The sequence below is a fragment of the Capra hircus genome, chromosome 25, assembly GCF_001704415.2.
Source record: "Capra hircus breed San Clemente chromosome 25, ASM170441v1, whole genome shotgun sequence".
Taxonomy (NCBI): Eukaryota; Metazoa; Chordata; class Mammalia; order Artiodactyla; family Bovidae; genus Capra; species Capra hircus.
Window position 1 is genome coordinate 21,736,526 of NC_030832.1, and position 27,809 is coordinate 21,764,334.

The 27,809-nt window shown below is 45.7% G+C and overlaps 1 protein-coding gene across 2 annotated transcripts in view; it reads left to right on the plus strand.

The window, feature by feature from the left end:
* The window catches only part of PRKCB (protein kinase C beta), a 375,680-nt gene that overhangs the window by 288,590 nt on the left and 59,281 nt on the right, over window positions 1-27,809 (plus strand). For both annotated transcript variants that reach the window (XM_005697610.3, XM_013974872.2), the window contains exon 10: window positions 24,059-24,232. In XM_005697610.3, the coding sequence (XP_005697667.2) occupies window positions 24,059-24,232 (174 nt within the window). The remainder of the gene's footprint in view (window positions 1-24,058; window positions 24,233-27,809) is intronic.

Below are 27,809 nucleotides of genomic sequence, written 5' to 3' on the forward strand. Positions count from 1 at the left end.
AGCAAAGGTTTATTGCTTTTCCGGGCAAAGGGGGACATAGCAGGCTAATGCCGTCTGAACCAAGTGCCCCCACTTGGGGAAGATAGTGACAAGTTTTACAGTAATTGTTGTTCACAGAGGGCGTGATCAAGCTTGTGGATATTCTTCTAAGGGTTCGTGGTGAGATAAGTAGGAGTCAACATCACCGACCTTCAGTCCAGCTGGTCTGGGGTCTGCATGCTTGTGGGCAGCATACCACTGTTAATTGTTAACTTCCCCCACCTGGACGGGGTTTCAGTATCTGCAAAATAGCTCAAAGATATTGTTGTGTATATCCCTTGATGCGGAAACAGGACCTTGCCCCAAGGTTGCTCTTCACTGTTTCTCCCTGGTCTCCCATCCCCTCCCTTTCCTAATTAACAACTGCTTGAGTCTGCCCATTAGAACTCAGGGAAGGTCATGTAGGTCAAATGAAGGTTGTTTCCTGTAATCAAAGAAGTGGGGGACACAGAAAGACCTTGTGCCCACAAGCCCCACAGGGCCCTGCACGGTACCATAAGTGCAGAGAAAATGACTGTGAACAAAACAGGCAAAATTATCTGCCTTCGTGGAACATATATTCTCGTGGTGGTGGTGGTGAAGAGGCTGATGCTATCACCTAACATTTTGAGTCCTCACTCAATGCCAGGCTTGTTGTAAAGGCTTTGTATGTATTGGCTTACGCTTCTGCTGTAATATAGCTGCTAATACCCCCATTTTACAGTTGAGGAAATGAGATGCAGGCAGTTGAAATGAGTGTCAGAGAGCTAGTCAGGGGCATTTAACAGACCGGGTTTGGTTTGAATATGTGTGATCGGAGGCTCTTAACTGCTTGATGCTTTGAACACTTGCATTTCTAGTCTCAACAGTGGTCGTCTCACCATGTCACGAATATATTCTAGAAGGTTAACTGTTGACCCCTTGTATTTTCTCATCCTCTACCCCTTTCTCTTTCCCTCCAAGTGTAAACAGAGTTTGCATGCCTTATTTTCAGACTGAGCCTCTGCCGTTAGACAGACAGCATGCCCGTCATGCTGGAAGGCTCCCACTCTTCTGTTCTCCTTCCTCGCTCCGTGTTTGTCCATCACCTGTCTGTGTGCCATCGCTCGTCGGCAGGGATTCCTAGGAGGGCTTCTGAGAATTCGCTCCTCCCTTCCAGTGTCTGCCCTTCTCACCTCCTCTGCAGGCTTTGCTCGTGAGATCCTCCAAGGCTGGGAGGCATCTCCAGTGTGTGCAGTAACTTTTCAGCTGGTTTCTTTTCAACTGTCAACTTTCATTTCTTCTAACCCTCACCAGCTCTGTCAGCCATCCCCGCCCTGTGCAGTTCCACTCACCCATCTCCGTTGCCTCCATTGAGCTCATACTAATTGCCAGGGACCATGCTATTTTTTTGAATAATTTTATTTGTTTATTTTTGACTGTGCTGGATCTTCATTGTGGGGTTTTCTCTGGTGGCGAGGAGGGGCTGCTGTAGTTGCGGTGCACAGGCTTCTTACTGCGGTGTCTCTCTTGTTGCGGAGCATGGGCTCTAGACCACGGGCTCAATAGTTGTGATGCATGGGCTTAGTTGCTTCAAGACATTGGGATCTTCCGGGACCAGGGATCGTACCTGCGTCTGCTGCATTGGCAGGCAGATTCTTTACCACTGAGCCACCAGGGAAGCCCCCAAGCTATGGGTTTACATGGATCCCATGTATTAATTCTCACCACAGCCCTGCAAGGTAGTTACTGATATTGACCCTATGAGACCTATTTGGAAACTGTAAGTCAGAGAAGCTGAGCGACCTCCCTGAGACCACACAGCTAGGACCAGGACTTGAAATCAGGTTTTATGATTCCAATTGCCTCTTTCCATCTCTAATAGCACTTTTCTCTACTTTGGGGTCCACTCATCTCCACCATGCTGTTAGTCTGTTTTGAAACCATTTAAAATGAAGACTTCATGGGCTCTTCCTTATATCATGAAGAAAAAAAAGTGTGAAACTATCTTACAACTGATACAAGGACAAATATATTAACATTGCATGTTAAAGCATCTTCTTCAGCTTAGAAGTTAATTTTTTTCCTTGTGATTTGGAAAGAAATGAAAAATACTTTCATGAGCCCCTGAAAAGATCGTGGTGCCCAGTGTGCTTGAGTTGGCCCTGGCTGCTGACACCAGTGGCCCAACAGTGCAACTGTCAAGCTCTCTCCCCAAAAGCTGCTGGGGTACTTAACTAGCATGTGCTTTGAGTTTGAGCACGAGAGAGAAAAATGCAGAGCTCCACCCCCAGACTCCAGTGTCTTCTCCCGGATCCAAGTAAAGCATTGCGTTACCCCAGGAAGAAATTGCCTGAAGAGATAAAAAGGCAGTTTAGTTTCTACCAGTAACAAAGGCCTTTTCTAAAGTCTCGGAGCTCCCGTTGTGGGAGTCTATCCTAATTTTAATCTCATTAGTGGTATGGATTCACATGCATACATATACGTCCATACATTAGAAGTGGTTATATAATCCTACAGACAAAAGCTCTTCCCTTTACTTCAACCTGCTCTGCTATCTTCCTGCACCATATGGTGAGTCCTTTTATCATATGGTTCACAGATAGCTCAAAGTCTTTGCTACCTGTTCCCTTAATCCTTTTCCAGAGAACCTTTTGACATTTGCTGTCTGATCTTGGATTCCTGCCTTCTCTTTGGTTCTATCCCAATTGTGGCTCCTTCCTCCCAGCCCCCAGTCTTTCGTATGCAATTCTTATTGCTGAGTATTTTTGCCAACTCATCTTCCCAAGTCACTTTCTGAATTCATCCAGGTCTCTCATCAATGAAGTGACTTGCTGCTTTTCTGTAGCCCCGATTTTCACCCCTTGTGTGTGGAGCTCAGTTGCTCAGTCATGTCCGACTCTTTGCGACCCCATGGACTATAGCCTGCCAGGCTCCTCTTTGAAGGGATTTCCCAGGCAAGAATATTGGATGGGTTGCCATTTCCTCCTCCAAGGAATCTTCCTGACCTGGGTATTGAACCCACATCTCCTGCATCGACAGGCAGATTCTTTACCACTGAGCCACCACATAAGCCCCAATTCACCCCTCAGGAGATAGTACGTTACAGAACAAGAAAGTGTAAGAGTCTGTTTTCCCAATAAAATAAATTGTATCAAAGAAAGTGAAACATTTGGAATTTCAAGTTTTCTTGTCAAGCCAAAGTGAGGAAAGGGGGGATTTATTGGGCAGACAGGGTATGTTTTCTGTGTATCTCCCAAATTCCAAAGGCAGGAAGTGCAGCTGGGATGAGAAGCTTCCAGGAACCCAGCCATCATTGTCTTCAAGCTGGGGACCCCCCCGTCTGTCACCCCAGCTTCTTGCTGATGTCTCTTGTTGTGACTGTGCCTCAGCAGCACCTCCCTCAGCTTTCCAGCACTTCTCCGTTCTCAATCGAATCCCCCAATCTAGAATAGCCTAGAGTTTAAAGCCCTAGGAAAAAGATTGATGGGCCAGTATGGCTCAGGGATCATGAGATCCAGTTAGCTATGGCCAGGAGGACAGGTCGCTTTTCCATCCATTCCTGGAACAGGGATGGATGCTCCAAAAGGCAGCTGTGGTCTGGGAAGCTCCTCAAAGGAAGAAAATGCTGGACTGCACGGCACACGGGCCTGTGTTCCCTTCTGGTCTGTATATTCTTCAAAACATTGCCTGGCTCTTTGGGGAAAATAATAAAGAGTTAAATCTAGTTCTCTTACTGAAGGGTCAGATAGAGCCTATTAACATGGAATCTCTGTTGCAGGCGATAATTCACGGCCTCTGGCCCAATTACTGTGCTGTCCTAGTTCACCCTCTGCGTATCCATCTCAACCGCATCTTACATGCTATTTCAGAAATTCTTGTCCTGTTAAGATGAATCCCTATTTACTAAGCAGAACCCATAATCTTTTCTACAACAAACATGATCTGAGAGGCCTGTAGATTATAATCGTCCAATGCCTATGGTAAATATTTTGAATGTACAAGTATGGGTGGTTAATATAACTAAGCATGCCATAGTTTGTTCAATCCTTACCCGTCCCTCGGCTCCATTTCATATTATGTATTGTGGTGCTAGTGGTAAAGAACCCACCTGCCAATGCAGGAGACGTAAGAGACGTGGGTTCAATCCCTGGGTCGGGAAGATGCCCTGGAGAAGGGCATGGCAACCCACTCCAGTATTCTTGCCTGGAGAATCCCATGGACAGAGGCGTCTGGTGGGCTACAGTCCATAGGGTCACAAAGAGTCAGACACAACTGGAGCAACTTAGCATATATGCATGTGTTGACCTCACTGAACATTGCTGCAGAGATTGATAATATACTCTGAGCACTGAGAACCTGTCTAAGTGTTTTATATGCATTGCTCATTTAATCTTAACATGATCTTAGGAGGTGGATGCTGTCATTATTTCCATTTTGCAGATGAGGGCGTGGAGGCTCAGGGTTGAGCTCAGAGTCTCCAGATTCATGCAATAGTGGATGCAGGTTCAGATCCAAGTCTGGCTCCTGGATGTATAGCCACTATGCCACACAGCCTCCAGGGCACTCACCATACTCTGCTCCCCTCAGGGAAAGCCCATTCTCTTTCAGTCTGTGACACCAACCACAAAGGGAGGCTTGTGTACACAGAGCGCTTCAGATTATAGAGAAATGGGATTCTTTTGTCTGCCTAATTGTTGAAATGAATGATGAACCCTTAAGGGTTTCAGTGTGTTTTCTTTTGATGAAAGGCATCAATTGTTGGTTTGTCTTCCCTGAGACTGTTTAAAAAGCAGTTGAATTAAATCTGCTTTTATTTTAACCATCTAGCTTTGTCAAATACAATATATGATTCAAAGAAAATTAACTAAGCCAACCTACAGGTCACCAACATTGATTTGAGCCCAAGAGAACACATCAGTAACTCGAATTGATACCTATCAATTCCACTGTGTCAGTTCTCTGATATGAATAATGAGAAGTAATACAGCCAGAGTTTTGAAATATAATAATTGTTTTGAATTTCTTATTATAACTCAATCAGACGTTTCTTATGGAATCCAATGAACCATCTTCTTTTAAAACACAAGGGCTCCGCGTTTCAGGTTTAAATCTTCATATTCCTTCTCCTCTTCCCAGCAGCGACTGTGAGTCATTCCTTCCATGGGTGTAGCGACATTTGCCCAACAATAGCAGGCCCACAGGAGCCAGAGAAGACACGGCCAGAAGTACCTCCATTCTAAACTTCGTTTCACACTTCCACTGGCTTTCTCTGCTAGTGGGGAAAAAGTTGACACTCAATTAAATCTAGCGGGTGACATGGCATCATTTTAAAAGGCTTAAATCTTAATCCCACCTGTCATCCTGACCTCTGATCTGAAAACTCAATTTATCTGTCACTCAGCTCCATGCTTCCCCCATTATAAACATCTCCCACTTGAGTGGTACATTCATTATAATCAGTAAACCCACGTGGTCACGTCCTTATCACCCAGAGTCCGCAGTTTACATTAGGGCTCATGCTTGGTGGTGTACGCTGTACATGTTTAGACAGATGTATACCAACATGCATCAACCATTATAGTATCTTGCAAAGTAGTTTCACTGCCCTAAAAATCCTCTACGCTCCGCCTGTTCATCCCTCCCACCCCCTTACCCCCTAGCAACCACTGATCTTTTTACTGTCTCCATGGTTTTGCCTTTTCCAGAATGTCATATAGTTGGAATCATACAGTATGTAACCATATAAAGAGATTTTATTTTAAATAAGGAAAACCTTACATAATAAATCATGAAATAACCCAGTTGATCTGCATGCCGAGTATCACTGCTCTTATTTTTGTCTTGCCAACTTGAACACAGTATCCACAAAGTGAGGCAGTGCTACCCAGATCCACTCTATTAACTCCCGGTTAGCATCCTTTCCCCACTATACCACTTCTCAATTTTTCCTGAAGTACTTCTTCAATTTGCAAGCCTACCCAAGTTGCTCCTCCAAAAGGAGCTATTAGAAGCCAATGGTTTTAGATGGCTAACTTCCAGTTTGCTGCTAGAAGCAAATGTATTTAATTCCCTTAAACCACAGGATTTTGTATTCTATTTAGTGAGTCCACCATCAGATATAAAATTTGATCACACATATGTGTGGATATATTATGCTTAGAAAATATGACCCAAAGTTTAAACAATAACAGTACACTTTGAAGAATTAAATTAGGGCCTCCACGATAACCTAGAATATGTTAGGACATCCTCATGTCTGGTGAAAGTTGAAATTTGCGAGAACCTCACAAGATAAAGAAAGAATTCATCAACCATGATGAACATGGTGTATTGAGTTCTGGTTCTAGGTGTTAAGCTCTTAAGATACCATGTGGCTTCTCAGGTGACTCACCAGTAAAGAATCCACCTGCCAATGCAGGAGACACAGGAGATGTAGGTTTGATCACTGGGTCGGGAAGATCCCCTGGAGGAGGAAATGGCAACCCATTCCAGTATTCTTGCCTGGGAAATCCCATGGACAGAGGAGCCTGGTGGGCTACAGTCCATAGGGTTGCAAAGAGTCAGGCATGACTAAGCGTGCACACTTTCTCTCTGAGATGCTGTGTATCACTGAATCACTCTCACGACCCTATGACTTGGTGGACTGTGGTCTACATGCACCCCCACATCCACCTCCAGGGTCTCCTGCTTGGAATGGCTCTGCCCCTCATTCCATGCCTCTGATTATCAGAGGTTGGGGGGCGGGGCTAAGCCAGCTCTTCAAAACCAGCCCAGTCTGAAGGAGGGCTTTGCCAGACAAGATGAGTCTAGAGGGGCCTGGAGTTCAGGGTGTATCATCGCTTCCCCGTTCAGAATGTTAGAAGATGACAGATGGTCTGCTGATTCTGCGGGGAAGTCCCGTCTGGCCTGACCATGCTGCTCCCTGCGGGAGAGTCCTCTTAGCCTCTCCAGGAGGGCTCGTTCCAGCCCCACCTCTAAACACAGATAGTACGACCTTGCCTCTCACTCTGGGCTGCGCATAAGGATCTCCTGGGAAATAGATTTTGCAGAAATGTTGGTCTATGGCTCTGGTTCACTCTCTGCCATCTGGAGAATGTGGGAAGGAACTGCTGTCCCCACTGAAGGAGCTGGAGCATCCCTCTTATTCTCTGTATTTATTCTTTCACTTTAACAACATCGCCTGGGACTTCCCTGGTGGTCCAGTGGCTACAGCTCCATGGGGAACTAGATCCCATATGCTGCAACTAAGAGTTCGCATGCCGCAACTAAGACCTGTGCTTAGCGGCTCAGTCGTGTCCAACTCTTTGCCACCGTATGGAAACGGGTTGTAGTCTGCCAGGCTCCCCTGTTGATGGGATTTCCCAAGTAAATATAGTGGAGTGTGTTGCCATTCCCTTCTCCAGGGGATCTTTCTGACCCAGGGATCGAACCCCTGTCTCCTGCCTGGGTAAGCCGATTCTTTATTGTCTGAGGCATAAACAAAATGGCTTGATATGTGCCAGGCTTTGAACATCACTTGATTATGCCACTTGCTCTCACAACAGCCCTAGGAAGGAGCACTATCACTATGCCCCTTATATATTTACGAGGGAACCAAGAGTCAGAGAGGCTGAATAACTTGCCCAAGATCATACAGCAAGCACATGAGAGAGTGATGCTTTGAATCCAGAACTGAACTTGTACCTACTGTCATTTTACAGCTCTAATTAGTTGTAAACTTTGAACTTATCAGTTTTGTCAAGGTCACAGTCTCATTCTTATATCAAAGAGCTTGTCAGGATACCTGCTATGTTGTAAAGAGAAGAGGATGTGGATGCTCACCTTCATCTTGTAACCCGGCTGCACCCAAGTCTCTCTCAAAACCCTCCTCCCAAGTGGGCGAAAGCCCCAAGAAGAACAGTGGCCAGTGTTTGCCCAGTGCTCCAACCCCTGATTACAGTACCATCCTGATGGCCTCTTGCCACCACCTCATCCTCCCCCAGGGCAAGCCAGGCCTAGCACAGGAAGGCCCCCGCTATTTAGAAGATTCCTACTTAATTGGTCTGGAGTGTGGTCCAAGCATCAGCGTGTAAAAGCTCCGCTGGGAGTTCCAGCGTGCAGCCTGGAGAAACAGGAGCTCAGTACAAGCAGGGTTGCAAGGCAAAGCCAAGCAAAGGGGAGGGGAGCAGGGGGAAAACTGGATTTGCCTGAAGACAGAACTGAGCTGGTCTAAAGTACTCTAGGTCTTCAGAGGGAAAGGGTAGAGCCAAAATAGGAGACATTCCCAGAGGGCAAGGGGACCCTCAAAGAGACAGAACCCTAAAATAGAGGAGGGTTCATGCTTGCCAGAGATCAGCTCCCCCCATGTCCCGCAGACTCGCACCTAGCCTTGTCCACAAGCCAGCTCTGTAGTGTGGTGGGTGTGGGAGAGGCGGGCAGAGGGTCTCGGGGTCCCCCTGGAGGCCTGCACGCTACATACCTGACTTTAACTTGCTTCTGCGTCCCTCTCCCGTGCAGCCTCAGCTCTCTGCATCTTACAGATCCTCTCCTCCAGAATTACTCTTTGGGGACTCTGTGAGCCCCAGATGTGTCTCTCTGTTTTAAATGCACCGTCTGAGTTCATCCAGTTACCATCTTTTCCTGACCCTTGTATATTAGTCAAACTTGTGGGCTCTGACTGTGCTCAATGGTATGGTCTCACTTCTGCCTCCTCTGACCTGGTCGCAGGGATGTTGCTAAGAACATCATCCATGGCAGCACTGCATGTTCACGATCCACACGGGACATTTCTTCTAGACCTAAGTTCCAGGGAAAGCTTATTTTTCTCTGCAACCAATGATTCTCCTTATAGGAAATATAAACTTTTGTCATCGTTTCACGTAATCCTGGTTGCTTTGGCCTTTAGGAAACTAATAGTACAATACACACAAACACACATACTATATTTATAAAATACACACACACATACACACACACACACGCACTCACACACACATATTGGGGGTTGGGTAAAAAGTTTATTCTTGTTTTTCTGTACCATTCTTAAATACATACTATGTGCTATATAATCATTTTTAACCAGCTTTACCAAGGTATAATTTATATAACATAAAATCCACTGTTTAATATTACATAGTCTTGAATGCTGCCTCAAATATACTGTGAATTATAAGTTGGATGTAACCACAGATAAATTAAATGATGCTGAGAGCTAAATCACTAAAGGTTTTTAGTGACCTAGACCTAGGGTTTTTTTAAAAATTCTTTTCTCCTCACTCATGGGCTTTCCAGGTGTTCTAGTGGTAAAGAAGCCACGTGCCAGTGCAGGAAATGTACAAGACTCAGGTTCAATCCCTGGGTTGGGAAGATCCCCTGGAGGAGGGCATGGCCACCCACTCCAGTGTTCTTGAGGATGCCATGAACAGAGGAGCTTGGCTGGCTATATTCTGTGGGATCATAAAGAGTCGGACACGACTGAAACAACTTAGAAGGCACACCCATCACTCAGACCTTTTCGTTTATTTATTCACGAAATATTTATTCAGTCTCTAGATGTGGGTAATGTGACAGTGAAGCAGTCAAACCAAACAGCTGCTCTCCTGGAGCTTACCTTCTAGGGAGGGAGGAAAGAGACAAATGGAGATGAACAGGATGCCAGATGTGGTGAGTGCTGGGAAGAGGAAGGGAGTGGGGCGTGACGGAGGGGCTGCCCCTTGAGAGAAGGTGGTCAGGGAGGACCTCTGCGAGGAGGTCACACTGAACGAGGTAAGAAAGCACGCTGCTGAGCACCTCTGGGGAAGAGTCCCGCAGGCAGGACAGAGTGTCCATGGAGGTTGGGAGCAGATAGAGTGGAAACAGGGAATTATGCAGGAGGCAATTGCAAGAGACCAGGGCGAGAATCATGGTGGCTTAGATCAGGAAGGAGGTTGGGGGTGGACGTTTTTTGAAGGTATCATAGACAAAACTTGATGCACTGGATGAGAGATGTTAGAGAGAGCAATTGAGGGAGGCTCAGTTCGGCTTTGGACTTTCAGCAGGTGTCTGTTGAAGATGGGAGAGTGGGGAGTGGGGCCTTGGTCCCCAACTATCACTTCCCTCTCCTGTCAATAAGCACACAGACACACAATTCCCTTGAGGCCAGTCTCCTTAGCCATTTAAGAGCTGTGTTCAGGGCTCACAAGCTATCTCCTTGGTCATTCTCTGAAAAGATGAAGCTGATGATAACCAGCAAGGCTAGTGGGCTGAATTATCTCCACCCAGTATATATATTCAAGTTTAACTACTGATTCTGTGAATTCCACCTAAACTGGTGGCGGTGATTTAGTCGCTAAGTCTTGGCCAACTCTTGCGACCCCATGGACTGTAGCCCTCCAGGCTCCTCTGTCCATGAGATTTTCCAGGCAAGAATATTGGAGTGGATTGCCATTTCCTTCTCCAGGGGATCTTCTCCACCCAGGAATTGAACCTGGGTCTCCTGCATTGCAGGCAGATTCTTTACCGACTGAGCTATGAGGGAAGCCCAACCTGGGCAGAGGGTCTTTGCAGATGTCAAGTTCAGATGAGTTCAGTTCAGTTCAGTTGCTCAGTCGTGTCCAACTCTTTGCAACCCCATGAATCGCAGCACACCAGGCCTCCCTGTCCATCACCAGCTCCCGGAATTCACTCAGATTCACGTCCATCGAGTCCGTGATGCCATCCAGCCATCTCATCCTCTGTCATCCCCTTCTCCTCCTGCCCCCAATCCCTCCCAGCATCAGAGTCTTCCCAGTGAGTCAACTCTTCACATGAGGTGTCCAAAGTACTGGAGTTTCAGCTTTAGCATCATTCCTTCCAAAGAAATCCCAGAGCTGATCTCCTTCAGAATGGACTGGTTGGATCTCCTTGCAGTCCCAGGGACTCTCAAGAGTCTTCAGGGTGGCCTTAATCCAGTGACAGATCTCCTTATAAGAAAAGGCCATTTAGACAGAGACACAGGGAAGAACAGCATGTGAAGATGGAGGAGGAGGCTTGGGTGATGTGTCCGCTGGCTGAGGATTGCTGGCAACTGCAGAAGCTGGGGGAGACCTCTGGAACTGATCATCCTCAAAACCTTAAGGAGGAACCAACCCTACCTCAATTTCTGGTCTCCTGAGGTGTGCAAGAATAGACTTCTGGTTCTTTGTTATTGTAACTAGTACCAGTTCCTAAGTACTCTTCATTTCCCCAGCACAGTGCTAAATTCATGTGTATTGTTTTCCTGCTTTATCCCCTCAAGTTTCCTTAGCACCACCCAAAGCTGAGCACTGGTAGTTTCCCAGTTTTATGGATGAGGCAATTAAGGTTCAGAAAAGGTAAGTGACTTTCCCGAGGCCACACAGCTAGTATGTGGTGGAACTTGGATATTTACCAGGTCTCCTATTTCTAAATTCCGTGACCTAACCATAATGCCATCTTGTCCCGTCCCCCAAGAGCCAAGGTTCCAGGCACCTTTTGCTGTTTGGATTTCCCAGTAAAGTTCACCTCCACCGACTTTCCAGTTAGGAATCCCTGGGCTACTCTCCATTTTATCTGCTGTCATTGGAGCTGCTGCTGTTTATCACATCTCTCCCAAAAGATTCTCTGGGAACAGATGTGGCTTGGAATTTGATAAGAACATCACTTCAGCACAGCCTTTCCGTCTGTTTGGAATCCTCATCCAGGAGATGGAGGGACAGCTGAACAAACAGCCCACGCCCTTGATGCTGGTATTAACTGAAGTGGAAGCTCCAGAAACTGCAGACAATGAAAAATCATGTCTACAGAAAAGGACATTTTAGAGCATGGCATCGCCATTGCTGGTGCTCAGGCTGTTTTTCTGCCATTTCTTTCTCTTGTTCCAACCCTACTCGAGGGCGCAGGTGGAGGGGGGTAAGATCTTCCAGCCACTTACTCCTTAGAAGTAGGGCCATGTCTATCCTGTTTGTAGGCACATCACCAGGGCCTCGCATCGTGGCTGGCACAGAATTCCTGGGAGAGCCCATGGACTGGATGGATGAACTGGAATCATGGCTGCGGCACTAACTCACACTAAGCTCATCTGGACAAGCAGATGACTGATTTGTTTGTGGCTGTATAAGACATGGAGAAACAACCTACTGTTCTGCCTTTGGCCATGAGTTAGGCCATAGGGGCCGAAGCCTCAACAAGAGAGGTGGGTAGGGAAAGGAGAACAGGGCCAGGATCTGGAGTCAGATTTGAAACACTCCAGCAACAATATGCTGACAGTGCAGCCTCATGACTCAACCCTTGATTCATAGGGCTCAGAGAATCAGATGGTTAAGAGCATGGACTTTGGAGACAGATAACCTCTAAGGGTCACTTCCTAGTGGAGTGACTTTAGACCACTCACCTCACTTCTCTAAGCCCTGGCTTCCTCCTCTGTGAGTAGCAGTAGCAGTACCTGTGCTACATCTGTGTGGAATTACAGGAGATGATGCACCGTGTAAATAAGAAATAGGGGTAGTTATCATTCTCAGCCCCAAACTAGCCACCTTCCCTTATATGCTGGTCCCCCCGACATTGCCTGCTTTCTTCCTGGCACACACATGGGCCGATTCCCTTTGAACGTCCCCTGTTCTCTGTCCAGCCACCGCCCCACCTTGTTGCCAGTGCTGGTCTGTCTGTTGCCGACGGCTGTTTGCTACATCTCAGAGAGCTGGGAGTTAGAATCTGGAATTTGAATTCTAGAGCTTGAGCACTCACTTCCTATCAAGGTTTATGGACCCAGGTTGGTTTAATTTGAAGGGAATACAGTTTGCTTCTCTTTGCCTGGAATATGCCTCCTCCATCTCCACCTTGCTAGTCCTGGCAGTTCTCCAGGTCTCAGCTTAACCATCACTTCCCCGGAGCATCTTTCGCTGGCCCACCAAATCAGGTTAAGTCCTCCATCTGAACACTCACCATGGGCACCATGCACTTCTCTTTCAGGAGTTTAATCATAATTGAATGGGAATCATTTGTGCTGGTGTATAAGCTTCCTGAAGGCATTGTCATTCTGCATCCTCAGTGCCCAGAATATCCCAGACACTTAATTCATGTTTACTGAACAAATGAATGAATTGGCCAGTCTTCTAGGTCCAGGATGAAACTAGGAAAGGTGATTCATTTGGAAGGCAGAATGAATTCCATTTCTGTTACCCATCTCAACTGAAGCCTTAAACATTTTTGGGTTGAAAAGAGTGTGCATAATTAAACATAGGACATAAATAAAGCCAGGTAACAGGGGCCACAGCTGACAAGGCTGGGTTGCTTTAGGGCACATGCGAACTTGGATGAATCTATTCTAGTTGCCTCCTGTTGTACCACAAACTGTCCCCAACTCAGAGGTCTAAAACAACAACTGTAGCCTGCCAGCCCTCTCATGGTTTCTGAGAGTCAGAAGATTGGGAACACCCCCTGGTTGGTTGTAGTTTAGGGTCTGTCCTGCAGCGGCTGGAGCAGGGCCAGCTGGGGCTGGAGTTCCCAGTGCTGTCTGGACAGCAAGCTCTTGGTGTCTTCTCCAGGCCTCTCCTCTCCACATGGCCTCATTCTGTAGCCTTGCTGGCATGGTGGCCTCAGGGCTCCAAAGGCAGGTGTCCCAAGAGAAATTGACAGAAGCTGCTGCCTCCCGAGTCATGCAGTGTTCCATTCACTGGCGCAGTCACAGAGGCTGCCTGCATTCAAGGGGACAGGGCACAGACTCTGCCCTTTGAGAAACAGCAAATATCTATAGACATGTTTTGAAACCGCCACAGAATATCACTTCCTTCGTGATGTGGGGGAAGCTCTCAGGAAGCTCTCAAAAAGCCCTCCAAGGACAGAAGGATTCCTATTGAAAAGAAAGCTTGATTATGTTAATATTGACCTGTCTTGCAGGTCCCTTGACTGCAGAAAACGTGTTGGGAAACTCAAGAGTTCTGTTTTGCCTGTGGAACGTCCTCGCTCTTATATTAAATGAGTTGATGTGATAGTACCTCACAGGCCGCCCGCGTTCACGGGACAGGGCACAGACTCTGCCCTTTGAGAAATAGCACAGATTTTGGACCTTCAGCAGCTTCTGTGGTGGTTCAGATGGTCAAAACTCTGCCCACAATGTGGGAGACCTGGGTTTGATCCCTGGGTCCAGAAGATCCCCTGGAGAAGGGAATGCAAACCACTGTGGTGTCCTTGCCTGGAGAATTCCAGGGACAGAGGAACCTAGAGAGCTATAGTCCATCGGGTCACAAAGAGTCAGATATGACTGAGCAACTAACACACACACACGTTCCTCAGAGCAACAAATTTAGTAATTAGAATCAAGGGGAGGTGCTTGTTTAAATGCTCACTCCCAGGCCACAATCAGAGCTTCTAGACCAGAGGTAGCACTTGGAACCTTGTCTTGTAAGCAAATATCCCCATGTAATCCTAATATCGACAGGTATCTGTGCTGTGCACTCAGTTGCATCCAACTCTTTGGGAACCCATGGACTGTAGCCTGCCAGGCTCCTCTGTCCATGGGATCTTCCAGGCAAGAATACTGGAGGCACTGTTGTTTATAAAGAATGGAATTTGCCTTGTTTTAGATCATGTACTAACCTGATGCTATTTGACTCCCCAAGATGTTTATTTTGTATTAAGAATTTGAGCTCCTCAAACAATAATTTTGTCTTACAGGATCTTTAAGAAATAAAAATCCACTCAAGGTAGTATAAATAAAATAACAACTTTATTGGGGAGATATGGAGGTTTCTATGGAAACAGCCAAGCATCCTGAGAGATTGGAACCAAGAACTGCAAAGCAAAGCCTTTGATCATTCCCTGACATTCTTTTCCTCACCCCATACCCCCACCACCACATCTGGGCCATTTTTCTTTGCCTGTGTGTGGTAGGAAAGGACCATTTATTGCTTTTTGGCCTTTAGGCTAAGATCAAGTGTAGGAAAAGACCACTTTAGGCAGATCTGCCTGTTTCTCTCCTCACGTCCCCACACTGACTGCTGGGAGTATCCTAATTCCACATTCTTAAATGAGAGCATCTGATTGGCTCAACCTTAATTGATTAACTGATTGGCTTAACCTCAGTTATCTACTTCTGACCCAATCAACTGTGGCCAGATAGATCGCCTGCCCAATCAGAAGATTCTGGTAAGGATCTGGAAGAACTGAAAAGTATGCTAGTGTCCATTTCCAACTTAAACTTCAGCCACTTTTGATAATGCAGTCACTCTTGATTTTTATCTATCTTTTTCGAAATACATGTTCTAGAACAAACTACCAGTGCTGGGCACACCACCTGTTTTTATAAATAAAGGTTTACTGGGACACAGCCACACTATTCATTGTGTGAATGGTCTTCTGGTGCCGGGGTCCAGCCCCTGCAGGATCCAGGGGAACCCGAAGGAGAAACGGCATTGGCAAGTGAATGAATGAATGAATGAATGAGAGGAATAGAGGAGAGAAAGAGGCTGATATTCCTTGGTTTACACAGAAAGCCAATAAAGCCCCAAGACAAGCAGCTTGCTCTGTTCACGGAGGCCACAGGTGCCCTCCTGGTCTCCCGAGGGAGTGAAGACGCAGAACGTCTTCCCATTCAGGTCTTAGAAACCCAGGTAGGTAAGTGAACGCAGAGAGCCTCTATGCTTCAAGGGATCAGCCTGAAAGAGTAAGAGAGAAAAAGAAAAGGAAAAAAAGACATGGGGTGACCAAGCTTCTTCAAGCAAGGCCCGTTACTTTATTTTCAAAAGGGACTTTTATACCTTAATTTGTACAGAGAGGGAAATGAAAGATACAAGGTCATACAGAGTCAGCCCAAACATTCCAACAGTTTTGCCCTTACCAAAACCAGGATTTTTTCTGCATACCTTTCCTACAAACGATGTTGTGTACATTATCTTCTGGCCTTGGAGGCCTGTGAACATTTTATGACCCTGTTTTGATAAAGGCTGCTCAACTAGAAAACTTATTTTCCCTTGAAATGTTTTTTCTTTATATTTATAATCTATGTCAGCCTCAGAAAATGCTAAACAGAGTTACATTTCTCACAGAGCAAAGGTGCAGTGAGTTACAAGAAAGAAAGAACCAATTAGCTCAAAGGTCTGATGTGGTTAATTCAAGGCTACACTTGTTTTTCTTACATTCCAACTATGTTAACTAAGGCACTCCCAGGTGCACAGTGGATAAGAGATATGGGAACTTAACAACAAGCATTGGCCCAATAATGAAATCCTACACCAGCACTACTCTAGTAAGTTTTAACTCTTTGAAAGGCTCTATGTTTTAGGCTTACCATGCCTCTCACAGCTAGGAGGCTGCGAATAATCACATGCATAGCTGCAAGAGTCTGGATAAACCTGCCAAGCAAGCTAGAATGCTAACAGAGGGGGTTTGATTGAAATATTCCTCTCAAGTCCAGGATACTTATTAGCTAGAGCCCTAAGTTGATTTTCTCCAAAGAAAGGTGGTCGGGGATCAGTTCAGTTCAGTTCAGTCGCTCAGTCTTGTCCAACTCTTTGCAACCCCATGAATCGCAGCACGCCAGGCCTCCCTGTCCATCACCAACTCCCGGAGTTCACTCAGACTCACGTCCATCGAGTCAGTGATGCCATCCAGCCATCTCATCCTCTGTCATCCCCTTCTCCTCCTGCCCCCAATCCCTCCCAGCATCAGAGTCTTTTCCAATGAGTCAGCTCTTTACATGAGGTGGCCAAAGTACTGGAGTTTCAGCTTCAGCATCATTCCTTCCAAAGAAATCCCAGGGCTGATCTCCTTTAGAATGGACTGGTTGGATCTCCTTGCAGTCCAAGGGACTCTCAAGAGTCTTCCCCAACACCACAGTTCAAAAGCATCAATTCTTCGGCGCTCAGCCTTCTTCATAGTCCAACTCTCACATCCATACATGACCACTGGGAAAACCATAGCCTTGACTAGATGGACCTTAGTCGGCAAAGTAATGTCTCTGCTTTTGAATGTGCTATCTAGGTTGGTCCAAGGAGTAAGTGTCTTTTAATTTCATGGGTGCAGTCACCATCTGCAGTGATTTTGGAGCCCCCAAAAATAAAGTCTGACGCTGTTTCCACTGTTTCCCCTTTATTTCCCATGAAGTGACGGGACCGGATGCCATGATCTTCGTTTTCTGAATGTTGACCTTTAAGCCAACTTTTTCACTCTCCTCTTTCACTTTCATCAAGGGGCTTTTTAGTTCCTCTTCACTTTCTGCCATAAGGGTGGTGTCATCTGCATATCTGAGGTTACTGATATTTCTCCCGGCAATCTTGACTCCACCTTGTGTTTCTTCCAGCCCAGCGTTTCTCATGATGTACTCTGCATAGAAGTTAAATAAGCAGGGTGACAATACACAGCCTTGATGTACTCCTTTTCCTATTTGGAACCAGTCTGTTGTTCCATGTCTAGTTCTAACTGTTGCTTCCTGACCTGCATACAGATTTCTCAAGAGGCAGGTCAGGTGGTCTGGTATTCCCATCTCATGAAGAATTTTCCACAGTTTCTTGTGATCCACACAGTCAAAGGCTTTGGCATAGTCAATAAAGCAGAAATAGATGTTTTTCTGGAACTCGCTTGCTTTTTCGATGATCCAGCGGATGTTGGCAATTTGATCTCTGGTTCCTCTGCCTTTTCTAAAACCAGCTTGAGCCCCCTGTTAATGTCAGAAGAGTTGGTGAAAGACATAAAATAGTAAGACAGACAGATTCTGGTTTGGGGGTAGATGCTTGAGCAGGTCTAGGGAGCCCCTTGAGTCCTGAAGCCTTGCTTAACAGTTCTCTTCCGCATGACCTTGTCATGGGTGGGATCTCCCATGCTGGCTCCTGGCATTCTGGTACTGGCTTATTCTCCCCCTACCCCTGTAGCTTAGGACAGGCAAGGCACTGAGAATCTTCACACAAAAAAATAACTGTAACTACGAATGCAACAGTATTTTCTAAGATGTAAAGCACATAGTATTGATGATTTGCAAGATGATTTTAGTTTAGTAATTTGAGTTTTTAAAGGTGGTAAGTAGATGTGATGTGAAATAAAATTAAATTGCAACATGATAAGGTTAGTCTCTCTTTTTAGGTTTTCTCTTAGTCTTTCTAATTACTTGAACCAGAAAGCCTCATTTGTTGACCATGTGCCACCGATAGCTAACATTTGCTAATATCACTTTTTTCCTTAAACAAGGAGAAAATGCAGGGTCTGGCTCAGTACTTTCAGCAGCCAGTAGCATCCAGCTAGAATCTCCTAGTGCTGCTCTGTTCATATTTATTTTTCTTCTTATCTTTCATTTAAGGATGCAATAGGCTTGCCATTAATAGTGGTGATCCAGAGTTTCCTTTTCAGATAAGTGTGGTTAAGTAAAGATGTGACTAGGTTTGAAAAATACTGATGAAATATCAGTTTATGTGGTAGGGGGAAAAATGTGAAAAGAGAAAAAGGCACATGAATGGTGAATGAAGTTAGGAAACACCTGCGTCAAGTACCTGGCAGAGCTGCAAAGCAGTCCCATGGTCCAGAGGAGGGAGTGACCCCTTTGGTCTCGTGGATCATTGAGGGATATAGACGAAGGTGACAGCTGAGCTGAATCTCAGATTCTCAGAGCAGTGAACGAGTGTGAGAGGACACTGCAGGCAGTGGGAATGGATAGCCACAGGGAAAGAGAGAACAGGACGTGGTCATGGAATTGTTTCACTTGAAGGAGCCACTGAGGGACTTAAGGCATTTGAGTAGCTTGGTCAGATTTGCATTTTTAAAACTTATTTATTTTAATTGGGGGCTTATTACTTTACAGTATTGTAGTGGCTTTTGCCATACATCAGCACGCATCAGCCATGGGTATACATGAGTCCCCCATCCTGAACCCGCCTCCCACCTCCCTCCCCATCCCATCCCTCTGTGTCGTCCCAGTGCACCAGCCCTGAGCACCCTGTCTCATGCATTGAACATGGACTAAACAGTCAGCTCGAGCAGGCTCATCTCTCTGAGCTTCAGTTTCTTTATCTGTAGAATGGCGGTAGTTGAAACAGACATATGGTGCCTGAGCCTGGTGCCTGGAGAAATTCCCAGATATCTGTCTTGCTCCTCCTCCAGCCAGGGGGCTGCACTGACATTCAAGAAGTTCAGGGCCACTGTCCTGGGTTCTTGGGTGGTGGTGGTTGGGTGGGGTGGGGTGTTCACAAGTATTCAGGATTGTTAGACGGTACATTGACCAGTAGTGACGGGACAGCAGGTCTGTCCACACTCGCAGTGCTGGGTCTCTCCTGTGTCCTGGGGGGTCCTCCCAGCTGACGGCTTGGCTTCTACCAGCCTTCACTCCCTCTACACATGCACCTCTGCTCATGGCCCTCCCTGCTCTTGCCCCAGCCCTGGCCTCCTGGGGAATCTGGGAGCAGAAAATGTCTGTCTTCAGCCTACTCTTTACATCTCAGTGGAGTCACTGTTTCTGCCTTGGTGAGGGCTAGGGAAGGAAAAATGGGTGAGCATTTTCATTTCCTCAGCCACCTAAACTCCTGGAGGAGTCTTCTGGAGCTCTGACAAGTGGAGCGTATAAAGGCAGAGACCTTGAGGTCAGGTTCAGTTCAGTTCAGTTCAGTCACTCAGTCGTGTCTGACTCTTTGCGACCCCATGGACCACAGCACGCCAGGCCTCCCTGTCTATCACCAACTGCCGGAGTTTACTCAAACTCAGGTCCATTGAGTTGGTGATGCCATCCTATCATCTCATCCTCTGTCGTCCCTTTCTCCTCCCACCTTCAATCTTTCCCAGAATCAGGGTCTTTTCAAATGAGTCAGTTCTTTGCATCAGGTGGACAAAGTATTGGAGTTTCAGCCTCAGCATCAGTCCTTCTAATGAATATTCAGGACTGATTTCCATTAGGATGGACTGGTTGGATCTCCTTGCTGTCCGAGGGACTCTCAAGAGTCTTTTCCAATACCACAGTTCAAAAGCATCAGTTCTTTGGCACTCAGCTTTATAGTCCAACTCTCACATCTTTACATGACCACTGGAAAAACCATAGCTTTGACTAGACAGACTTGGCTAGACAGACCTTTGTTGGCAGAGTAATGTCTCTGCTTTTTATAAGCTGTCTAGGTTGGTCATAACTTTGCTTCCAAAGAGCAAGTGTCTTAATTTCATGGCTACAGTTACCATCTGCAGTGATTTTGGAGCCCCCCAAAATAAAGTCTGTCACTGTTTCCACTATTTCCCCATCTATTTCCCATGAAGTCATGGGCCCAGATGCCATGATCTTAGTTTTCTGAATGTTGAGCTTTAAGCCAACTTTTTCACTCTCCTCTTTCACTTTCATCAAGAAGCTCTTTAGTTTTTCTTCGCTTTCTGCCATAAGGGTGGTGTCATCTGCATATCTGAGGTTATTGATATTTCTCCCAGCAATCTTGACTCCACCTTGTGCTTCATCCAGTCCAGCATTTCTCATGATGGATCTGCCTATAAGTTAAATAAGCAGGGTGACAATATACAGCCTTGACCTACTCCTTTCCTGATTTGGAACCAGTCTGTTGTTCCATGTCCAGTTCTAACTGCTGCTTCCTGATCTGCATACAGATTTCTCAGGAGGCAGGTCAGGTGGTCTGGTATTCCCATCTCTTGAAGAATTTTCCTCAGTTTGCTGTGGTCCACACAGCCAAAGGATTTGGCATAGTCAATAAAGCAGAAATAGATGTTTTTCTGGAACTCTTTTGCTTTTTCTATGATCCAACAGGTATTGGCAATTTGATCTCTGGTTCCTCTGCCTTTTCTAAATCCAGCTTGAACATCTGGAAGTTCACGGTTCATGTATTGCTGAAGCCTGGCTTGGAGAATTTTGATCATTACTTTGCTAGCATGTGAGATGAGTGCAGTTGTGCGGTAGTTTGAGCATTCTTTGACGTTGCCCTTCTTTGGGATTGAAATGAAAACTGACCTTTTCCAGTCCTGTGGCCACTGCTGAGTTTCCCAAATTTGCTCGCATATTGAGTGCAGCACTTTCAGAGCATCATCTTTCAGGATTTGAAATAGCTCCACTGGAATTCCATCACCTCCACTAGTTTTGTTCATAGTGATGCTTCCTAAGGCCCACTTGACCTTACATTCTAGGATGTCTAGCTCTAGGTGAGTGATCACACCATCGTGATTATCTGGGTCATGAAGGTCTTTTTTGTATAGTTCCTCTGTGTATTCTTGCCATCTCTTCTTAATATCTTTTGCTTCTGTTAGGTCCATACCATTTCTGTCCTTTATTGTGCCCATCTTTGCATGAAATAGTCCCTTGGTATCTCTAATTTTCTTGAAGAGATCTCTAGTCTTTCCCATTCTGTTGTTTTCCTCTTATTTCTTTGCACTGGTCACTGAGGAAGGCTTTCTTATCTCTCCTAGCTATTCTTTGGAACTCTGAATTCAAATGGGTGTATCTTTCTTTTTCTCCTTTGCCTTTCACTTCTCTTCTTTTCATAGCTATTTTTAAGACCTCCTCAGACACCCATTTTGCCTTTTTGCATTTCTTTTTCTTGGAGATGGTCTTGATCCCTGTCTCCTGTACAATGTCATGAACTTCCATCCATAGTTCTTCAGGCACTCTGTCTATCCAATCTAATCACTTAAATCTATTTCTCACTTCCACTGTATAGTCATAAGGAATTTGATTTAGTTCTTACCTGAATGGTCTAGTGGCTTTCCCTACTTTCTTCAATTTAAGTCTGAATTTGGCAATAAGGAGCTCATGTTCTGAGACACAGTCAGCTCCCAGTCTTGTTTTTGCTGACTGTATAGAGCTTCTCCATCTTTGGGTGCAAAGAATATAATTAATCTGATTTTCATATTGACCATCTGGTGATGACCATGTGTAGAGTCTTCTCTTGTGTTATTGGAAGAGGGTGTTTACTATGACCAGTGCGTTCTCTTGGCAAAACTCTATTAGCCTTTGCCCTGCTTTATTCTGTACTCCAAGGCCAAATTTACCTCTTACTCCAGGTATTTCTTGACTTCCTACTTTTGCATTCCAGTTCCCTATAATGAAAAGGACATATTTTTTGAGTGTTAGTTCTAGAAGGCCTTATAGATCTTCATAGAACCATTCAACTTCAGCTTCTTCAGCATTATTGGTCGGAGCATAGGCTTGGATTACTGTGATATTGAATGACTTGCCTTGGAAACGAACAGAGATCATCCTGTCATTTTTGAGACTGCATCTAAGTACTGCATTTCAGACTCTTGTTGACCATGATGGCTATTCCATTTCTTCTAGTTCAGGTAAACTGGGTTCAAATCCTGGCTCTGTCCCTAACTGAATTTTTGGTATCACAGGTTACTTACTTTCCGTGAGCCACCTATGAGATAGAGCTCTTTTCTTTTTAATTCATTAATTTAAAACTTTTGTTTGTTTATTATTGAAGCGTAGTTGATACACAATATTATATAAGTTGCAGGCATACATTGTAGCGATTCACAAGTTTCAAAGGTTAAACTCCATTTATAGTTACTATAAAATATTGGCAGTATTTCCTGTGTTGTATAGTATATCCTTGTAGCTTATTTTATGCCTAATAGTCTGTACCTCTTAATCGGCCACCCCTATGTTGCCTCTCCCCTATGAAATGCAGTTCTTAATGGTACTGACTTCCCAGAGTCTTAGGCAAAGTGAATGAGAAATAATAAATGAGAACCACTCATTGTCTGGCACATGGTACTCAAAATAATGTGGTGATTGATATTATTGCCTACAAAATATCTGACCCAGTGGGTGCAGTGTGTTACTTGGATCTGATTGCCTCTTCTTCCAGGAAGCCTTCTCAGAAGCCCCCAGACCAGGTTAGGTCTTGGACAACATGGTCCTGCCCCATACTTCTAAGAGGCTTCTTGAGAATGGTACCTGCGGATCACTCTTCCCTCTGGCATAGTCGCAACCAGTGAAAATAATGATGTGTCACAAGCCACGCTGATTAACATGCTCTGATTGTGTCCATGGCTATGTGGAAGGAAGCCCCAGGACACAGGAGGGGATGTTAAAATATTACATTAATCATCCCTGTAATTAATGTCCAAAGTCCTCCTTCCTCCCTGGAATGCAGTGTCAGGAAACGTGCCTGCTCATCGAATGGTGTTTCTCCATGCTTAGCAGGCTCTTAGTAAATATTAAATAACTGAAAGAATAAGAGAACCATTGCCCCCAATTCAGTTTTTATCAGGAATTCCATCATTCCTTCCTTCAACAAATACTTCTTGAACGTCTGCTGTGTGCCAGGCACTATTCCAGGCTCGTGGTGGGTACACCAGCGAATAAAACAGGCAAAGATATTTGCGCTCACGGGGTTTATGTTTGACGGGGCATTGATACGTATCCCAGAGGGATATCTTGATACATGCTCATCACTCTTGGAACTGTCTTCTATTTTTAAAAGTTTTCTTTTGAAAAATTGAAGGCTAGTTAATTTACAATGTTGTGTTAGTTTCAGATGTACAGCAGAGTGATTCAGTTTATATTATCTATATTCCTTTATTTAGATTCTTTTCCCGTTAGAGGTTATAATTAATACAAGATACTGAATATAGTTCCCTGTGCTGTACAGTAGATCCTTGTTTTGTTGTTGTTTAGTCGCTAAGTTGTGTCTGACTCTTTTGTGACCCCATGGACTATAGCCTGCCAGGCTCCTCTGTCCAAGGGATTTCCCAGGCAAAAATACTGGAGTGGGTTGCCATTTCCTTCTCCAGGAGATAGTCCCGACCCAGGAATCGAACCCGAGTCTCCTGCTTGATGGGCAAATTCTTTACCACGGAGCCCCCTGGGAAGCCCCCTGTTATTTACCGATTTTATATATAGTAGTGTGTCTCTGTTAATCCCAAGCTCCTAATTTATCCTACCACCCCCGCTTTCCCCTTTGGAAACCATAAATTTGTCTTCTTTGTCGGTGAGTCTATCTCTGTCTTGGAACTACCCTCTTTTTGATTGGGTTCAGCCATTCAAGTTTCAAGGTCCGTGGGAAACTTGATGTATCATGTCAGCATCCACTGAGGACGTGTGGAAGAAGCTTGGAACGGATCTGAATGACCCTTAGCCACCAGTGGCTTCACTGGGGGCCCCTTCAATTACACTGACATGCCCGCTGTCTTGCAGGTCATGCTCTCAGAGCGAAAAGGCACAGATGAGCTGTATGCCGTGAAGATCCTGAAGAAGGACGTGGTCATCCAAGATGATGACGTGGAATGCACAATGGTGGAGAAGCGGGTGCTGGCCCTGCCAGGGAAGCCGCCCTTCCTGACCCAGCTGCATTCCTGCTTCCAGACCATGGTAACTACCTGGGGGCCAGACCCCCCCACCTCTAGGCTTCCAGGCTTTGGCCAGAGTGGTTCTAGCAGTGGCCACCCCCTAGAGGCACCCGGGCCCTTCCCATCCTGGAGACAGAAAGCTGTCAGGCCCAGGGACGGCCGTGGAGCATTTTTCTGAGGTTGCCACTGAGAAGCGCTCTCCCCTGAGGCAGATGCTGTTTCAACAAAGATAAAGAAACTCAGGCAATTGGTTTTATAACCAACTGAGCAGGGCCCTCCTCTGGCAGCAAGAGGTGACTTGGGGACAGGGACTCAGGACTTTCAGTACCACAATCTGAGATGTTCTAGCAGCAGTTACAGATGGGGAGGAGGGCAGAGGTCCTCATGGGTGCCCCTACAGGGTCAGGGTCGGGCCTCCAGATCCTTCAAATAAATGTGTGATTCCATGCTGCAGATTGCATGGCCTTCATAGGACTCCTGGGGCAGGGGGCACAGCCTGGGTAGGGGATGGTGAGCTCAGAGCTAGGCTTCTAAGAAGAAGAGGAAATCTGTGTACTATCTGCTATCCACTGTGATTCTACTTTCATCTGTGAGAATGAGAGACATCCTTTGAACAACTTCTTTCCTTCCCCCTGTGCACACTAGACCTGGCTCTCCATCCCTAAGCAGGTGCTTGTGGCAATCAGACCACAATCTGGGGCCCCATTCACCGGGTTCTGCTGTCACAGCCCCCATTGCATAGACTGGTAACTCTCCCCCTGTCTGTCTCCTTTGCTTTAAGAGCACGACCTTCTCAGAAATAGGACCTAGCTTTCTCAGCCATCTGCCTCATCTGTGAGCCTTTCCCAGGTACCAGACACTGTGTGTGTGGAGGGGGTGGGAGTAGGGAAAGGAAGGCAGGGCAGAGCCAAAATGCAAAGAGATGAGAGTTAATTCTTGCTTTGGAAGCTTCGCAGGGCAAAGGCCTAGAGTCTTAAAGATGCTTTCAGGGCACGTTCAAGATTATTTTGACTTGCTCCAGTCTGCACCCTCCGTTCTGATTTTAGAACCCAACTCCTATGCGCTATGGGATGCTATTGTAAGTTGTGTGTGCTTTGAAGTTTCTTTTCTCCTCCAGCATCCCCAAGTCCTATGCTCCGCTAAGTTCTACTGAGTCCCCCGCCAGCCTAGAAAGACCCGGAACTGGGTTTGGGATGGGTTTTCTCAGTGCAGGCTGTACGCTAGTTGTAAAACTACCTGTGGTGAGAGGGGCAGAGTCAGAACCTGGCTCCTTCCTTGTTGTGGGAGAGTTTCTTGATACATATTGGGGTCAGAGGGACCTGGGTTCACATCTCAGCTTTGTCATTTTCTGGCTGAGTGGCCTTGAGAAAATTATGCAACCCTGCTGGGCCTCAGTCTCTTCGTATGTAAAGGGATAATAGTAGCTGCATCCAAGGTTGCTATGAGGAGGAAATGAGATTACACATGAGACGTGTTTAACACGGTGCTTGTTACCTGGTAAACACTCTTGTGTTCAGCTCAATTGCTCAGTCATGTCCAGCTCTTTTGTGACCCCATGGACTGTAGCCCGCCAGGCTCCTCTCTTCATGGGATTTCCCAGGCAAGACTACTGGAGTGAGTTGCTATCTCCCACTCCAGGGGATCTTCCTGACCTAGTGATCAAACCATGTCTCCTACATTGGCAGGCAGATTCTTTACTATTGCACCACCTGGGAAGCCCCCAGACACTCATAAATGTTGGTTATCCACTTCACAGACATTTAACATTGGCCTTGGCCTGGACTGGTACTGAGGTATAGAGCTGAGGAAGCTAGGTCCTCTTTTTGAGAAGCTAGGTCCTGTTTTCTCCTCTTAAAGCAAAGGTGACAGACATGGGGATATTAGCAAACAATGGAACGCTGCTGTGATAGCAGAGTCTGGAGAAGTCAAAGAGTCCCCAGGTTGTTCCCTGCATTTTGGGTGAAGGGATGGTTTTTCTGCTGGGGCCCTTACCCCGAATCCCAGTCTCCCTGCCACAGGTCAAGAGAGAGGGAACATTCTAGGAGCATGTGTGCAGTATTTCTTTCGGAAGCTTTGACCCACCAGCCTTTTATCGGGGTCTGCTGGTGACAATGGGCTATGAGAAGATTTTCACTCTACTGCCGGCAGAGAGCTGAAGTCGTGTTTGCCAGTGTGTGGAGCATGTACCACCATGCAGTATGGTGCTGGGCAGTTTGAAGGGTGATTTTGGATGCTGCACGAATTTTAAATTGTGTTCTTTTTAGTTCACTGTACATTATTCTGAGTACCTTGAGGAGGATGTTTCTATGTGGTGCTGCTGCTGCTGCTAAATCACTTCAGTTGTGTCCAACTCTGTGCGACCCCATAGACAGCAGCCCACCAGGCTCCCCTGTCCCTGGGATTCCCCAGGCAAGAACACTGGAGTGGGTTGCCATTTCCTTCTCCAATGCAGGAAAGTGAAAAGTGAAAGTGAAGTCGCTCAGTCGTGTCCGACCCTCAGTGACCCCATGAACTGCAGCCTTCCAGGCTCCTCCGTCCATGGGATTTTCCAGGCAAGGGTACTGGAGTGGGGTGCCATTGCCTTCTCAGACTATTTGGTGCTAGCATGGCCATTAACATCTTTCTAACATTTGTCTTTTTAACAGAGAGAGAGAGGACCAGGCTGCAGGTTCTGAGCTTTGACAAATAGCAGTTTCTTTTACTTACTCACTTTAAACTGGGGAATAATTACTTTACAATATTGTGTTCGTTTCTGCCATACATCAACATGAATCAGCCATAGGTAAACAGTTTCTTTTTAAAATATTTATTTAGGCTGTGCTGGGTCTTTACTGTGGCATGCGGGATCTTTAGTTGCGGCATGGAACTCTTAGTTACGGAATGTGGGATCTAGTTCCCTGACCAGGAATCGAACCTGGACTCCCTGCTTTGGAAGAATGGAGTCATAGCCACAGGACCACCAGGGAAATCCCTAAATAGCAGTTTCTAAGTCATTGTTTAGCTTTTATTTTATATATTTTTTACAGATTTCTTTCATTTAAGACAGCACTATAAAGTCTTTCAATTTTTAAATTTTGAGATATTATAAGAGAAATATAAAGAAACTACACACAATGAGTGTTTTAATAATGAGCTTTTACAGAGGTAAGCTCCTTATACCACCATCCAGGTCAAGAAAGAACTTTGGCAGCCACTCCAGAGGTTTCTCTGTGTCCTAATCGCCATCTCCCCTCAAATGGTAGCTTGACTTCTTTGCCTGTCTCTACTGTTTTACCACTTCAGTTTTATCATCCCTTGATAAGAGAGTTTACTGTTTCCACTTTGTAGAAATTTAATGTGTCGTTAATATAATGATTTCCTTCTCCATTCCTTCCATCCTTTCTTTTACTTGCTAAAGAGCCTGGGCTGTCTGACCCATAACATTTTCACAGTCTGAATTTTTCTGATTGCTGTCTGAGGGCCACCGTATCTGTTTCCTCTGTCCCCTGTTTTTTGAAAATTGGTATCTGAACCTAGAGGTTTGACCAGACTCAAGTTTGATCCCTTTGGTAAGACCAGGTGGCTGGTTTTGTTTTGTTTTGTTTTTTTTTAATCCAAAG